General features: G+C 52.9%; 2 protein-coding genes across 11 annotated transcripts in view; both read right to left on the bottom strand.

The window, feature by feature from the left end:
- Positions 1-270: 270 nt before the first annotated feature.
- LOC118708733 (guanine nucleotide-binding protein G(s) subunit alpha isoforms short) lies at positions 271-14519 on the bottom strand. Of its 8 annotated transcripts, none has more exons than XM_036420164.2 (13): positions 14306-14517; positions 10899-10971; positions 8657-8701; positions 4729-4786; positions 4527-4646; positions 3811-3908; positions 1898-1952; positions 1723-1796; positions 1568-1626; positions 1349-1469; positions 1066-1196; positions 912-979; positions 271-656 (listed from the first exon to the last, which is right to left on the bottom strand). In XM_036420164.2, the coding sequence occupies exons 1-13, from the start codon at positions 14442-14444 to the stop codon at positions 510-512; spliced, it is 1188 nt and encodes a 395-aa protein (XP_036276057.1). In that variant the 5' UTR covers positions 14445-14517; the 3' UTR covers positions 271-509. The 8 variants fall into 8 exon arrangements, with proteins under 8 accessions (XP_036276057.1, XP_036276058.1, XP_036276059.1 ...); XM_036420165.2 differs by having other exon boundaries at positions 4729-4783; positions 14306-14516; XM_036420166.2 differs by lacking the exon at positions 8657-8701.
- LOC118708738 (neuroendocrine secretory protein 55-like) overlaps positions 4757-14722 on the bottom strand; it is a 51230-nt gene continuing 41264 nt past the window's right edge. The window contains exons 2-3 of one of the 3 annotated variants that reach the window (XM_045575075.1): positions 10899-10971; positions 4757-4786 (exon numbers count right to left, since the gene is read on the bottom strand). The gene's annotated coding sequence lies outside the window, so the exon portion shown is untranslated. Of the gene's footprint in view, positions 4787-8651; positions 8702-10898; positions 10972-14722 lie in introns of those variants that run through there. The other 2 variants (XM_045575074.1, XM_045575073.1) reach the window with 2 other exon arrangements.

Genomic DNA, 14722 nt, shown 5'->3' with positions numbered 1-14722 from the left:
TCACATTTTATTATATGTGATTTTTTGTAGGTTCCCTCTTCCCTCTCCTCCCTCCCTCCCCCACTTATACCCGTGGGGCCTCCCACCTTTTTATCACCACCACCAGCACCACCACCACCACCGTGAACAACGGCATTTGCTCGAAACCGCAAATAAGTCAAAGGAGTCCCAAACTGCAATTTTTAAATTTTTATTGATTTTTTAATGCTGCACAAGACAATATTGAATTCATTTCTTTTATTTCTGTTTGCTGCTTTTAATTTTAGTTACTTAAAGAGAGAGGGAACTGTTTTGGCCTTTTTTTTTTTTATTTATCTTTATCTGAAGGCCGCCTTAAGCTTTCTAAATTTGGAATATTTAAGCAAGCTGAAAGGGAAGAGGGGTTTGTAATCACTCAAGGGGAAAAGGGAAGGTTGCTTTGTTAATCATGCCCTATGGTGGGTGATTAACTGCGTGTATTTCATGTTAATTAATTGTGCTTAAGGCTGTAATTAAGTCGGGTTCCCCTCTTAGAGCAGCTCGTACTGGCGGAGGTGCATGCGCTGGATGATGTCGCGGCAGTCGTTGAACACGCGGCGGATGTTCTCGGTGTCCACGGCGCAGGTGAAGTGGGGGTAGCAGTAGTGGCGCCCATCTCCACTCGCAGTGCTGATTCTCTGCGGCACAGACAGGGACGCTCGGTTAGCACCGCCTCTGCACAAACCCGCCCCTGCCCCCTAGGACCCCTGGCCAGCTACTAATGTTAATGAAAACAAACCCAAGTCAAGGAGCACAAAAGCTAAAATTCACAGGGCAACCCATGAGATGAAATGGAAGTACTGGATGGTTTAATCTCCAAGTGTGGAATTAAGTTAATTTCCATCCTCGAGAATCAAAGCAACCAGGGAGGGACGTGAAGACAGTCTGCTCACCAGGAACTCATCGCGGATGAAGTACTTGGCCCGGGTCACGCGGGGGTCCTCGCCAGGCTCGGGAGTAGCTAGGAAGAACATAAAGATTTTGTTACGGACACATGATTGCATATGGAAACTCACATGCCGATTAACCGGAGAAGGTCCTACGTACCATCCTCAGGAGTAGTGTAGCGAGCAAATTCTGGAAAGTAGTCCTCAATCTTGGATTTTCCAGCGAGGACTTTCTCAGCAAGCAGGTCTTGCTTGTTGAGGAACAGAATCACAGAGATGGTGCGCAGCCATCTAGCAGAGAGGGGAGCAGGGTTAGAGCCCAGGAGAAGAGATTTCTCCTTCAAGGGGCTTGAGATGCTCTCACAAGGACTTGGACAAGATTCTGCTCTAACGCTGGGGATAGGCGGGGCCGGACTCAGTCCGAGGAGGGCCGCTCCACCCACCTGTTGTTCCAGATGCTCTTGAAGAGGTTCAGAGCCTCCTGCAGACGGTTGGTCTGGTTGTCCTCACGAATGACCATGTTGTAGCTGCTGCTGGCCACCACGAAGATGATGGCAGTCACATCTTCAGCGCAAGAAAGCAAGGCAATACGTGTCAGAAGCAGAAGGATCCTTCACCATTACAGAGGCAAACAGAACTCAGACGTAGAGAAGCGTCCTTACCATTGAAGCACTGGATCCACTTGCGGCGTTCATCGCGCTGGCCACCAACGTCAAACATGCTGGAAGGGAAAGGACGCCGGTTACACTCCGGGGCCTCCCAGGGGAACACCTAGACACCGTTATCTCCGTTTCCTAACGGGAACCCGTTCACTTACTGGAAGTTGACTTTGTCCACCTGGAACTTGGTCTCAAAGATTCCAGAAGTCAGGACACGGCAGCGAAGCAGGTCCTAAAACATAACCAAGGTCAATGGGTCTCCCCAAAATCGACCGAAATGTTAAAAATCGCCAATCTAGAGCAAAACTCTTAAAAGCTGGAGAAGTTGTGTACCTGGTCGCTGGGGACATAGTCGTCCTGCTTGATGACATCAATCTTGTCCAGGAAGCTGGGAGGGGAAGGAAGACACGGGGGCAGCTGAGCGTCATATCAATGTGCCCAATATTTCCAAATTATCTTAAATTGCGTTTGCTCTGACGCTCAGAGTCAGGGGTGGGGGTGGTGACCCCTCAGGAATAGGGGACACTACAGCTGCAGTCTGAAGTCAGGCCTATGAGATTGTGTGCCTTTGATAATGTCTAAGTAAATAGAAATTTACATTTTAAATGTAAAATTGTTTGGCTTGGACTAAATTAGCGGGTAACTTGAAAATTCTAATGGAAGTGAGTTGTTTGAGTTACTCAGAAGGGGAACCCCTTCCTTCTGCCTTTAAGAACCTCGATAATGAAAGAACAAAAGAGGTTGGGGTTGGGGTCTCAGGGAGTCCCATGGGGAGCACCTCCTCTCCCCCAGCTGAACTTGGTACTTTGGTGTTGCTGGACCGGAAACACCATTAGGAAAAGTAACTTCTGGAAGACTGGGTTAACTTAATTAGTGTTTAGTTAACCCAGTGTTTTGTGTTTTTTGGGGGGAGTCGGGTGGGGGGCGTTGGGATTGCTCTAAGTGGCTGATCAGAAAACGAAGTGCGAAGGGGGAAAGTCTATTTAAAGAAGTTCTCTAAGTCTTCCCCTTCCTTTTCACCAGGTTAGAGTTAGTCTGGCTTGGAGGACACTCTAACTTGCCCAATCAGGCTTACATTACAGCACCAGGCCAGAAATAGCTCCCCCGCCGCCCTGGCCTCCAGCGTATTGCCATGGCAACAGAACCACAGTTCTAAAAATAGCTCAACAGCACCAAATCTTGCGAGAGAGACAGCTGGAGCTGGGCCAGCCCAAACCCCAGCTCAACAAATAAAAATAGGCGGCTTCAGACATGGGCAAGGCCCTACTACCTCCACTTTTTAAAATGAGCACCAAGGCAGTGGAGCAGCAGCTCAGTGGTCAGTGCTAGCCAGGGCCTCGGAGTCCTCCTCCGGGGAAGACATTTTATAAGCTATGTCCTCTTTTTCCCGAAGTTTCTTAAAACTTTTCATAAACTGGGTATGTTTGCCACTTCCATCTGAAGTTGCAGGAGTCACTGAATGTTGCATTAAGAAAAACTTTTGAGTGGGCGGGGAGAGGCCAATGGGGGAAAAAGGAGACATACGTAAACTTTCAACAATAAAGAACCAAGAAAAAAAAGAAAAACACTAAGATGGTGGAAGATTAAAAAACGACAAAGCAGCCTAAACTGCTATTAAGGAGGCCGCCCCGCCTCTGGGCGCTCCGGCCTGTACCTGTCCTCTGACTTGGATCCAGGGCCCAAGCAGAAACAATTCCAGGATTTCCATTTGTTTTTCGTTACTATAATTAGCACTTCCAGCTTTTAGTTCAAACTTTTTAGAAAATCAGGGGCTTTGTTGAAGAAGGGGTGGGGGTCGCAAGGACTGGCCCAGATGGGGCTGTTTTTCTGTCCGCTGTGAAAATATACAAACTTGCTTGTCTAGTAAACCCTTGGCAAAGCAATTATCAGCTGCCAAGGAGGGGGGCGGGCGGGAGGGGGGTGGCGGCATCTTTTTGCATGTATTTAAATTACAATAAGTAAAATATTTTTACATTATCCCAAGTATGAGAGCTGTCCTGTCTATCTACTGCCTGGAGATCAAGCCAATTAATTACTTTAAGCTAATTAATTATAAATGTCACCTTATTGCTGATAGTGACCATTTTTGGATAACAGACATTAATTATTTATGTAAAATAATGTCACTGCACTAAAAACTGCAATAAGGGCTTTGAGAGGGAGTGAATGGCCCCGTTTACAAGTGGCTTGGTGTGGACTGCGGCCTCAGTGTGTGCCGTGTGGTGCTGACGGGCGAGGTCACTTACTACTGGGCACAGTCAATCAGCTGGTACTCGTTGGAGCGCTCATAGCAGGCGCGGACGCCCTCGTCCTCCCACAGAGCCTTGGCGTGCTCGTAGAATTCCTGCGGGCAAGGAGAGGCGTCAGGGGGGCCGCCGGGCTGAGCAGGGCTCTGGGTGCGAGGGGTGAAGGGTGACAACTCCTGGCTTTTGCTGGCGCACACCCTTAGCGTGACGCCCATTTGTGGGCACGGGAGAGCCGAGATTTGCAAGGGGTGACAGGCTTTCGCTCACCCATCTTGAGCCAGGCCCTAGTGATTCTTAGTGGTTTTTTTTGTTTTTATTTATTTATTTTTAATATATTTGTATTGATTAATGAGAGAAAGGGAGAGAGATAAAGCATCAATGATGAGAGAGGGTCATTGATCGGCCGCCTCCTGCACGCCCCCTAAAGGGGATGAAGCCCGCGACCCGGGCATCTGCCCTTGGCCGGAATGAACCGGGACCTTTCAGTATGCAGGCCGAGGCTCTAGCCACTGAGCCAAACTGGCCAGGGCAATTGTTTTTTTTGTTTTTAAATATTAAGGATCTTATGGAATTAACTCTCTCCTAAGAATCACTGGGATGTGTTGGGCAGGACACAGGTGTGCTCTGCCACAGGTGGGCCTGTGCCACCTGGAGCTCTGGGCACCGAGGGGTGGGGTGGGGAGAGGAGGGGCCCTGCGGGGCGGGGCGGAGCTTACGGGAGGGAAATCAAAGTCAGGCTTGTTCATCACACTCAGAATGTAGTCCACGCGGAACTGGTTCTCAGGGTTGGCCAGCTCCACGGGCGGCACCAGGTTGCTCATGGCGGCCACAATGGTCTGAAAGGGATTTAGCAGGCGGTCAGGGGCAGTACTGTGTGGTGGGGGGGGCTAACCGAATCAGAAAGAACTGAGCACATACTTCAATGGCCTCCTTCAGGTTGTTTTTGATGTCCTGCACCTTGGTGGCCTTCTCACTACAGTGGGATTGAAAAGGAAAAAGGAAGTCACATGGCGTCGTGGTGCCTAACAGGGCCCGTTTTAGTAACACATTCCGCTAAGGATAGTATTCTGTTCTTGAAGGGGGGGTGGAGGGTCCCGAGGAAAGGTGGTCTCAAACCGCCACCGCCCAGCTCTGCCTGCAGGCCACGCCTGCCTGGGCTCCATCAGCAAATTGGCATCTAGGTAGTGACCGAGGCCTACTGTACCAGAGGTTGTGCCCTGTCCGCTGCTCCCCTCAGTGGGCCTGCTCGCTGGGAGCCCCCAGCACACACTAGCAGGACCTCGGTGTCAGCGTCCCTGTGGGGGCGGGGGCGGGGCCACGGTGTGGCCAGGGAGAAAGTTTCATGGTTCCCTTTGGGGCTTCCTCCCCACGGGGTCAGGGGCTGAATGAGGGGGGTTATAAATCCCACCTCGGGGCTTTTGCAGCCCTGGTCACTGGCTTATTGATCGACTGTTTACTTGTTTACTGGTCATTGTGTCTCACTGTGGCCAGCAGCAATGACTGGCTGCTGGCGCGGGCGTGTGGTGCGGCTAGGGTGGAGCCTGCCCCAGAAGCCTTTTTGTGACCTGGGGCTTCTGCACTCACTGGGAAGGGGAGGGGGGAGGGGGACACAGGCTGGAATCCTTGTTGCTTTAATTTGGACCTATACAATGGCCTTCGGAGCTAACTCTTTGCTGAGAATCATCGGGATGTGCTGGCAGGACACAGGTGTGCTCTGCCGCAGGTGGGCCTGTGCCACCTGGAGCTGCGCGCTCCAGGGGCGGGGCGGGGCTTATGGAGGGAAATCCAAGTGTGGAATGATCTCGACCTCCTTCCCTGGCCAAGGCCACACCCTAGGGCTTCTGGGTGCCCTCCCCCAACCCCCCTGCATACCCTGCACCACATTAGGTCAATGAAAACGCTATCTTCCCCAAGCTGCCCTTCACCAGAGGCTGGGCCGGCGGGTTTTTAAGGGGAAAGGACCCCTAGCTTGGGGCGTGCATCATGCCAGGCCCATGGTCCCAACCAGCCTCTGGGCTTGGGGGGAGGGGGCAGGTTTGGAATCCAAACACCTGCTGTGTATTAGAAGCAGGTTCGTGACTGAGGGGACACTGAGGCCCGCAGAAGGGGCAGGGCTTATTTCTCCTGCTGTAACTTTTATAATCCCTTGAGATTGTCTGTTTGAAGCCTTCACCTGGGGGAGTCGGGGTGGGGTGGCGACCCCTCGGGAGAGGGCAGAACATGAAAAGGGGAAGCGCAAATGTGTTAATAGCAGCCAGTCCGCCTGGGTTAGTGGGGGGAGGAGGGGAGGACGAAGGAGGGGCCGGGGAGCAGGGAGCTGAGGGGGCGTGTGCTTGCCCCCCAAACCTGGGCTTTTGTCTTATAATGTTCCCATTTGCATATGAGGGGCGGCTCTCATCTCCAAGATGAGCTCATGTGGCCCCTTTCCAGAATCCCCCCTCCCGTCCAGCCAGCCCGGAGGCCTGCCCCCCACCAGAGGGAGGGGCCGCGCCGCAGAGTCGGGGGGCGGGGTGACTGGCTGTTTGGGCCAGAGCTGCACCGGGGGACTCCAGGAGCTGGGGCGGGGGGACTGGGAGGGAGTCTGGGCCCTGTGTGCTGTTTGTGCAACTCGCAGCGCCTCCTGCGCCCTGGGTGCCCGGCTGGGCTCGGTGCGCAGAGGCCTGCACCTTGGCAGGACGTGTCTGACCCCGCCCTCCCCCGCCCCCCGCCTTATTCAGGGGTTCAGGCGCGCCTAGGCCCCGGGGGGTTGGGGCGGGCTGTGTGGGGCGGGTTATGGGGTCTGAGTAGCGGGATGGCAATGGGCACGTGCCCGCCCTGAAGCCCGGATCCTCTGAGGACGCGCTCGGCGCTGTCGGGGGAGGTGGGAGTGGATCAGTGGGAGCCGCTAAGTAGGAAGCCGGCCTCGCTGGGGTGTAACACTCCGTGGGCGCCGCCTTCGGCAATTAGCGCGCAGACGGAGCCGCACGCCGGGCTGAGGGGGCGGCGCCCCAACTGCTGCTCAATGAGCGGAGCTGGGGGCAGGCTGGGAGGGGCTCCGCGGGCTGGGCCGGGCTTCCGCCCGGGGCCGCTGGGCGGGACCAGGAGCGCGAGGCTCCGCCCCGTGTGGGAAGCAGAGGGCTCGGTTCAAGTCCTAAGGGCCCCCGCCCCCTCCCTGGGCCTCGGGAGTGGTGATGGGGGGGGGGGGGGAGGTTTTCTCCATTCTTGTGCTTTTATGGGGAAAGACAGACAAGGAGAGACAGAAGACAGACAGGGACTGCTGAGGCATGCAGAGTTTTTTATTTATCAGTTAGAGAGAAGAGAAGGCAAGTGTTAGCAGGGCAGGGTTAGGGCAGCATCTAGCAGACGGAGTTGTTCAGTAAGGACTGGTCACTACTTCTCAAATGCCAACTTTTGGTACAGTAAACTGAGTCAAGTCACTTGTTACATAGATGCCCATTTTGATGCCACACTGCATTTCTCAACAATTAAGGAGTGTATTTAGTTTCATGTCACACATTACTGAACAATTAAGAAGTTAACGTCTATTTTGATATCACACTATATTTTGAACAATTAAGGACTACACGTCTATTTTGAATATCACACTACATTTTGAACAATTAAGGACTACACGTCTACTTTGAATATCACTACATTTTGAACAGTTAAGGACTAAATGTCTACTTTGAATATCACTACATTTTGAAGTTAATTTCATCCCATTTTTGTTTTTGTGATTTTGTATTTTTCAATTTTTTTGTGTGTTTTTTATTTTTCTCCCCCCCAGTTATCTTCAGATGTTAGGTGGAGTCCCCCCTCCCTCCGCCCCCCGCCCCCCTCCCTCCACCCCTCCACCTTCAGCCCCCAACAGAATAGTATTCTTATTAGAAGTTCCTAAAACGGGCGATCCCAGCATGCAACAAGGGTGATAGGACAGTAGGGAAGGGGAAGAGGAGAAACCGAGAGGGGGGAGAAGAGAAACCGAAGCCATCATCTAGAGGGAAAGTATTCTAAAAGAAACAGATGAACAAACATGTGTCAGTCACTTGGTCCCGACCCCCATCTCCTTTGCCCCGCCCCTCCCAGCCACTTCTTGGAGGAGCCCTGACTCAGTCCATGGCCCTGCATGGTCTCATGAGAAAGCTGCCGATGACAGCATGCTGAACGTGCAGGCACAGCTGGAGCAGGTTACCTGTCATGCATGCATGTGTGTGCTGGCATGTGATGGTGGTGATGCAGGAAGTGAAGGAAAACATAACTCGATAATGAATGGGGGACAAGATGGATGCCATCACTCATTTTCTGTCCTGCCCACTAGCTGACATAGAGCCTCGGATTAAATTGTTAACTTTTTGACCAGAGGCTTTTCGAGATCAACTCACCCCCACGTGCCAAGTACTTCTTTTTCCCCAAATTAAGGAGGGTGTGGCACCTCGTATTTTAGGGGAGATTTTCCTCAGAGAGGTCTGAAATTTTAAAATCAGACCCACCGGGTGGTGGAATTTTTTTTAATTTTTTTTTTTAAGTAGCAGATTCAAATGAAGAGCTGGGGGACGGGACTGGATAGGAACATAGGAAAAAATAGCAATTCTCAAAATCTTAAACTGGTGGTCTGAGCTGGCAGCTAGTTTCCCCCAGCTGTATCTAATCGTACTCTAAGGATGGCCAAAAGAAAAGCCACAACAGAGCTGTTTTGCATTTCACGTGCCATGAGATGAGGTTGCTTATGTGTTGTGTGCAAACGTATGTCAGGATGGATGATGGCCCCTGCATGATCTCTGCCTTCGTCCCGGGCTCTGCCTCAGTTTCCCAATCTGCTATTCATGTCTGTCTGCTGGAAAGTTTTTCTGTTTTTGAATGTGCCTACCCTTCGCTGTTGCTCCTGGCAGCCTGCGGGTCCTCTTCGCCGCCCCTTTTAAAGAGAGATTGAAAGCTCACCTAATCTGCAAGGCACTGCAATGTCACAAACCCCCACCCAAAGGGCCGCCATCCCGCTAGTGCTCAGGTCGCCTCCTTGGCTACTAGGAAGGCCTCCTGGGCTGCGGCCGTGGGGGAATGCCACGCCCTGGCTGCAGTATTAGCGGAGCCCTCTGGAGGCTCTGGCCGGGGACAGGAGGGACTGCTAATTATTTTCCCGTGCTTTCACTAATTGTGCATGCACCAGGGAGCCGGCGGCGGTTCCTCTCCGTCCTCTGGAGACCACGGCAGTACCTGTGAGGTCCTCAGTGTTGACTGAACACGGGCAGCGCGGTGACGTCTGCCTGTGACATCTGCTGCGACAGTAAGACCTCCCTTCCTGCAGCCCAGAAACTACCCATATGACGTCATTGATGAGTCATTGTCATCACTTCAAACCACATCTGGACTTTGAAAACCGAACCAAACCAAACACACCTTTCAAAGCCTAGTCTTCCCGACGGGGGGCGCCCCATCCCGAAGCTGAGGGGCAGCCCGGCTAAGTGTGGTGGTTTTATCATCGATTAGCTCAGCTGGCATGAATGGTGCTGGGGTTTTCTTTTTCAGTGCAAGAGGAGTTAGCTGTGCGTTAGGGAAATCTGACTTTGACTTCTACTTCTGGAAGTCAGGTTAGAATTACAAGTTACTCTGACAGGTAACCAGCGTGGCAGTTAAGGCGAGTTGAACAGCTCAGCTAGCTCTAAGGAAGCGCATTTGCTTACGGGAGGGCAGGGACCCCCACCCGGAGCCCCTGGCAGGAGGGAACCCGTTTGTTGCGACACCGAATCGAGGTAAACAGAGGCTACTGGGACGGGATAAAAATAAGGGTTCGGACTCAAGCTAAGAATCCCCTGCATGTCACTTTCGCAGGCTAAGTTTAACATCCTACAAGATTACCTATGGCTTCCTCTACGAGGCAGGCAAACTGGGAACTCACTTCCTCTTTTTAAAAAAAGAAATTAGAAAAGAGAAGTTTTGGTTTAAATGCCTGGACTGCATTATAGATGAGCTGACGGAGAGAGGAAAATCCTTTCTCTAAAAATAATAAGTAAATAAGTAAATAAATAGGGCAATTAGGAGTTATAAAACTTTAAATAACTAAGGTAAACGTGGCCACTAAATCCCTTTAAAAATGCTAGCCATGTCGTTTCAAACAAAATATTTATCTCAGGTTCGCAGGCGGGGTCATTCCGGTTAACCGGCCTCCTGAACCGCTCCTGGTAAGGTGTTGTTTGTGTGGGGGGGGGAGGGGGGTGTCACTAAAGTAGTTATTGGTATGATGTCATCCTTTTCTTACCCCCCTCCCTTGATCTAAGAAATTCTAGAATTTTCCATAAAGAGCTGCCTTCAGGGCAGTGCACCCTCTGAAAGGGGTAAATTGTGTCCCTGGCACTGGGAGGGCAGTGGGTTTGCGTTTTTGCTTGTGTGCCCCCGGGAGCAACGAAGGGGTCGACTCCCACCGGGTAGAGAGGCTGGGACCGCTGACCAGCTAGCAATGGGGTTAACTCTGCCGGGCCTGAGGGGGCAGCTCCCTGGCTAGACAGCGGCTCTGTACCCTCCCCTCCTGCGTTTTCCTTTCCTCTCCCTGCACTGCGGCTGGTCACGGCCTGAGACCCCACGCCGAAAAGGCCGTTTCAAAGACAAAAGTGCCCCCTGATCGGCTACAGCACCTACTCCTGGCCTCCCCACCCCATCTCCCCTGTCTCTCCAGGCCCAGTTTGTTAAAAAGGAAACAATGATTCGATTCGGGTAACATTAATTCCAGGGAGGGGGATAGTAATTAGCAAGGCTGCCTAACTTGCTTTGTGAGGGGGTTATTGAAACAATGTTTCCCTGGCAGTGAGGTCCTGCTGCGGCACTGCCGGGAGGTCTGGGGGGTGCTCTGCAGTGGGTGTCACCTGACGGGGTGGCCGCAGCCCGGGCGGCCATGCTGGGGACCCACTGCACCACGGCCTGCGGCAGGCAGTCCGGGCCGCCTCGTGCCTTACGCTGTTACTGTCACCTTTGTGGCTGCCCCAAACACCCCCTCGGGATTCTCTAATACCAGGCTGAAAAAGTAAGTGGGAATGGGCTGCCCGGTCTCCCCAGGCTCCTGAACGCCCTAAAGGTCAGTGTCCAGTGTGTCCTGTCCCTGGTGCGGCTCAGACACTTACTCTCCATTAAACCCATTAACATGCAGAATCCTCATTTGCTTGACAATGGTGCTTTTACCAGACTCTCCCGCACCTAGAAAATGAAAGTGAGGCTCAGGTTAAGAGGGGCATTTGGCACGGTGGGCAGCGAGGGGCTGTCTCCCACGGGAGCAGCACAGAGAGAACAACAAACAACAAACAAACAAGAGGCGTGCACTTTTCATTGGCAAACAATACAGCAATGTCCCCTCTGGTCCCTGCAGTATTTCACCACTAAACAACAAACAAGAATTAAAGGTTCTGTGGGCGTGGGCCGTTTTGTTTTAAATTTGTGGGGTGGGGACCCCCAGAGAGAGGGGGAGCGATGCCGTTTTGTCATTTTGGGGAGGGGGTGCGAGGAAATTGAAGTTCAAACTGTGAAGCTGAATCCTCCAAACAGAGGATCCAGGTGAATTGCACACGTGGACATGTAGAGCCACGTAATTCGTTGTTTGTCCATGTTTCATGGTTAAAATACCCAGGTCCCACCCAGCGCCAGGCCCTGCAGTCTGCCGCAGCGCGTGCCCCAGCGCCATCCCAAAGCAGCGCCGCCCGGGCAGCGGCCCCGCCCGTCCCAGCCCTCAGCCCAGGGGCCTTCTACCCGCCCCCCCCCTGGGCTCAGCAACCGTGGTACATGGGGGGGGGGGGGGGGTAGAAGACCGCCCATTTTCTCTTCTGGAAAAACACATTTTAATATCAAATACAGTGCTTGAGAACGACATTACATGCAGCAACTCTAATTAAAGAGTTAAAAACTTTAATCCTAAGGAAACCACTGCATTTTCAAAGATGTCAAGCCCTTCCCAACTAAAAGAAGGGTGACATATCTCCATTTTAAATGACCTTACCTTTATGCGCTCCAGGCTAGAAGGAGGATTGCTATTGTTTTAATTTTTTTTTTTGTAAATACACACTGTTCCACAAAATAATTCTTGTGTGAACCATTTTTTTAACCTTTCTCTCAAATAAACTGAGGTTTTTTTGTTTGTTTTTTCTTTACCCCCTCCTCCCCTTACTTTTCTTGTTTTTTTTTTTTTAATTTTTTAATTTTTTTTTTTATTTCCCAGACTAAAGCATTCCTCCTTCTCTTGCTTTTCACAAGGCTGTAATCAATACCTGGGAAAGTTAAAAGTTTCTGAAGAAACATTGATTTCAAAGCAAACACTCCATCTTAATGAGCCTCGCTCTCATTAAAATAGGAGATTCCATGAAGAAGAAAACATAAAATTAATCAGAATCTCCAATATTCTTATTTGAGAGGTGTTAGGATGCGTAATAGTGCTTTTAGAGGCACAAAACAGATCGGCGCCTCAGTTTCCACATAAGTGAAATAAGAGAATTGGGCTGGAAACGTTTTTTTGGTGCTGTAATTCACTATTAAATTAAGACGGATTAAAGAGAGGACTTGAGGCGTCACTGTTTCCTCTCTTTTTTTGGGGGGGGGGGTAATTTGGTGAGAATCACCTTAAAAATGCAAAATGTCTTGCCCTGGCTAGGGCTGCAGACACCTGTGCCAGCGGCTGCGGCTCAGCTGGGCTAAGGTGCAGCCACAGGACCCTGGGGAAGGTGAGCCCAGTGGTGCAAGGTGTGGCCAAGCAGAGGCTGCGATTACTGCCAAAGGTGCTAAGATTTAAGGCACCATTAGCATCGCACTTGTTTCAAATTAGTATTCGGGTATGGCTCGCAGCCAAGGAAAAGGTTCTAGACTTTTCCAGGCTTACTTACACTTTGAAATCAAGTTTTTGCATATTATTCTTCACACAGTGTAATTCTGCCTTTAGGAGTTTTAAATAAGACCTCAACATATGTATCATTTAATTACTGAAAGCGCAAGTGCAGAAACACCAAAAAACACTTATTTACACTTAATATTTCCTGCTTTATATAAACCTGGACTCAGGAGAACAAAGGCATAACCCATCCAAACAAGCAAAGCAAACACCACAAAGAAAATCAGCCTTTACACTTTATTCTTTATAACTAAGCTGGTTTGTCGAAGGGTTACCATCAACTAGGTCTTAACCTACCAATTCACCAACCCAGATAACCAAATAACTGAGAAAGTGGAAAACTTCCATACTAATTAATGCTTGTGTAATTCTTCTGGTCATTTCACCACTTTTTAAGATTTTTTTTGTTTTATTTTAACTTCTCCCCCCCCCCCCCCAAAAGCCGCACCTTTAAGAAAAAGGAGGAAAGGTCATCTCAAATTCCACCCCCCTTTTTGGCCAAAGTGAAAACCGCAATCAGGAGCGAAAGCCCAGAACCAAACAACCAAATGTCACTTGACAAACAACTAATTAGCGTTTTTTCATCTCCTCCACCTGGAAAAGTCTCCTCCAAGCGCAAGCCGCCTCCCTGCCCCCTTCAAAGGACAGAAAACGCCATTTCCAGACCCAGAAGCCATTTCCAGACCAATGTCATTTTCCAGTTCTGATTTGTGAATGCTCCCCCCCCCCCCCTTCCACAAAGTCCTGGCAATGTGGGGACTAACAGGAAAATGCGTGTGTTAATTTATTGAATTTGTCGGGGGGAGGCGATGCTGCTGGGGGTGAGGGCAGCTGCTGCCATTAATTCTCTTCTCTGCTTTTCAAAAAGCCTGCGTGTCTGGGAGGGGGAAAAAGGTCATACTGTAAAAATGACGTGTCATTTGGCTTCACTGGGCACTCAGCGCACCAACTCCATTTTTTTTTTATTTTTTTTATTTGAGTCTCCTTTCCTTCTTTCTGCGGCCTGGCCGGCCCGGGACACATCTGCCCCGCGCAGAGTGTCCGGCCTGGCCGCAGCGAGTCGCGCCCGGCGCCGCGCGCCCTCCTCCCCGCCCCCCCGGCGCCACGACTCCCCGCACCCACCTCCTCTCCGCAGCCCTCCGAGGGGCTGATGTCACCGCCCCCCCCCCGCCCCGCCAAAGCCGCCCTGCGGGAGGCCCAGGCCGCGGACGCCCCCCGCGCCCCTTTCTCCCCGTCCCTCTCCGCGCAGATCACCCCCACGGAGGCGGGTCCCCCTCCTGCGGCCCGCCGCCCCGTTTCCTGTCCCCGAGCCCTCTTTGTCGCAGTCTCCCGGCCCGGCGGGGCTCCCCTCCCCCTCCCGACCAGCCCGGGCCCCGCGCCGTGTAGGCCTCGCGGAGAGAAAGGAGCGAGGGGCGGGAGAGCCGCTGGGCCGGAGCCGGCCCGCGAGGGGGACCCGCGCCCGCCGCCGAGCCCCCGACCCCGTTCTGAGCCCCGCCCGCCCCGTCTGCGCCCCGGGGCCCCTTCCGGCCTCGGCCCGAGACAGAGCCCGCGGGCGGCGGGCCGGGAGCGCGCCCGGCGGGGGACGGGCTCGGCGCGCGGGCCTGGGCGCCCCGAGGGGCCCCCGGGCCGGGCCGGCCGGCGCCCCCCGCCCGCCCTTACCCAGCAGCAGCAGGCGGTGGGTGGCCCGGTAGACCTGCTTGTCCTTCTGCAGCTGTTTCTCGATCTTCTTGTTGGCCTCGCGCTGAGCCTTCTCCTCGTTGCGCTGGTCCTCGGTCTTGCTGTTTCCGAGACAGCCCATGGCGGCGGCGGGCGCGGCCGGCGGGTCGGCGGGCGGGCGGGCGGCTCGGGCGGGCGGGCCGGCGCGGGCTAGGCTCCTCGGGGAGGAGCGCGCGGGGCGGACTGAGAGCCGCTCGGGGAGGGTGGTGGCGGTCGGACGGAGGGGAACGAGCCGTTCCCGCCCCTCGAGCCGGAGCCAAAGGGGCTGAGGGCCGCTCGGGGCCGAGGCGGACCAGAGCAGGAGCTGCGGGAGCTGCTGGAGCTGCTGCCGCGGCGGCCGCTCTTATTGCCTCGGCCCGG

The sequence above is a fragment of the Pipistrellus kuhlii genome, unplaced genomic scaffold, assembly GCF_014108245.1.
Source record: "Pipistrellus kuhlii isolate mPipKuh1 unplaced genomic scaffold, mPipKuh1.p scaffold_m20_p_63, whole genome shotgun sequence".
Taxonomy (NCBI): domain Eukaryota; kingdom Metazoa; phylum Chordata; class Mammalia; order Chiroptera; family Vespertilionidae; genus Pipistrellus; species Pipistrellus kuhlii.
The sequence above is the reverse complement of the archived record's forward strand: the minus strand, read 5'-3'. Positions and strand labels throughout refer to the sequence as shown.

What these genes read in the sequence shown, in the direction of transcription:
- LOC118708733 (XM_036420164.2), bottom strand. Translation starts at nt 14,444, where the DNA reads ATGGGCTGTCTCGGAAACAGCAAGACCGAGGACCAGCGCAACGAGGAG. An exon ending in GTTAATGGGTTTAATGGAGA is followed by an intron (nt 8,702 to 10,898) that starts GTAAGTGTCTGA and finishes TCTCTTTAAAAG; the next exon opens with GGGCGGCGAAGAGGACCCGC. An exon ending in GCCAGGAGCAACAGCGAAGG is followed by an intron (nt 4,787 to 8,656) that starts GTAGGCACATTC and finishes TCAATCCCACTG; the next exon opens with TAGTGAGAAGGCCACCAAGG.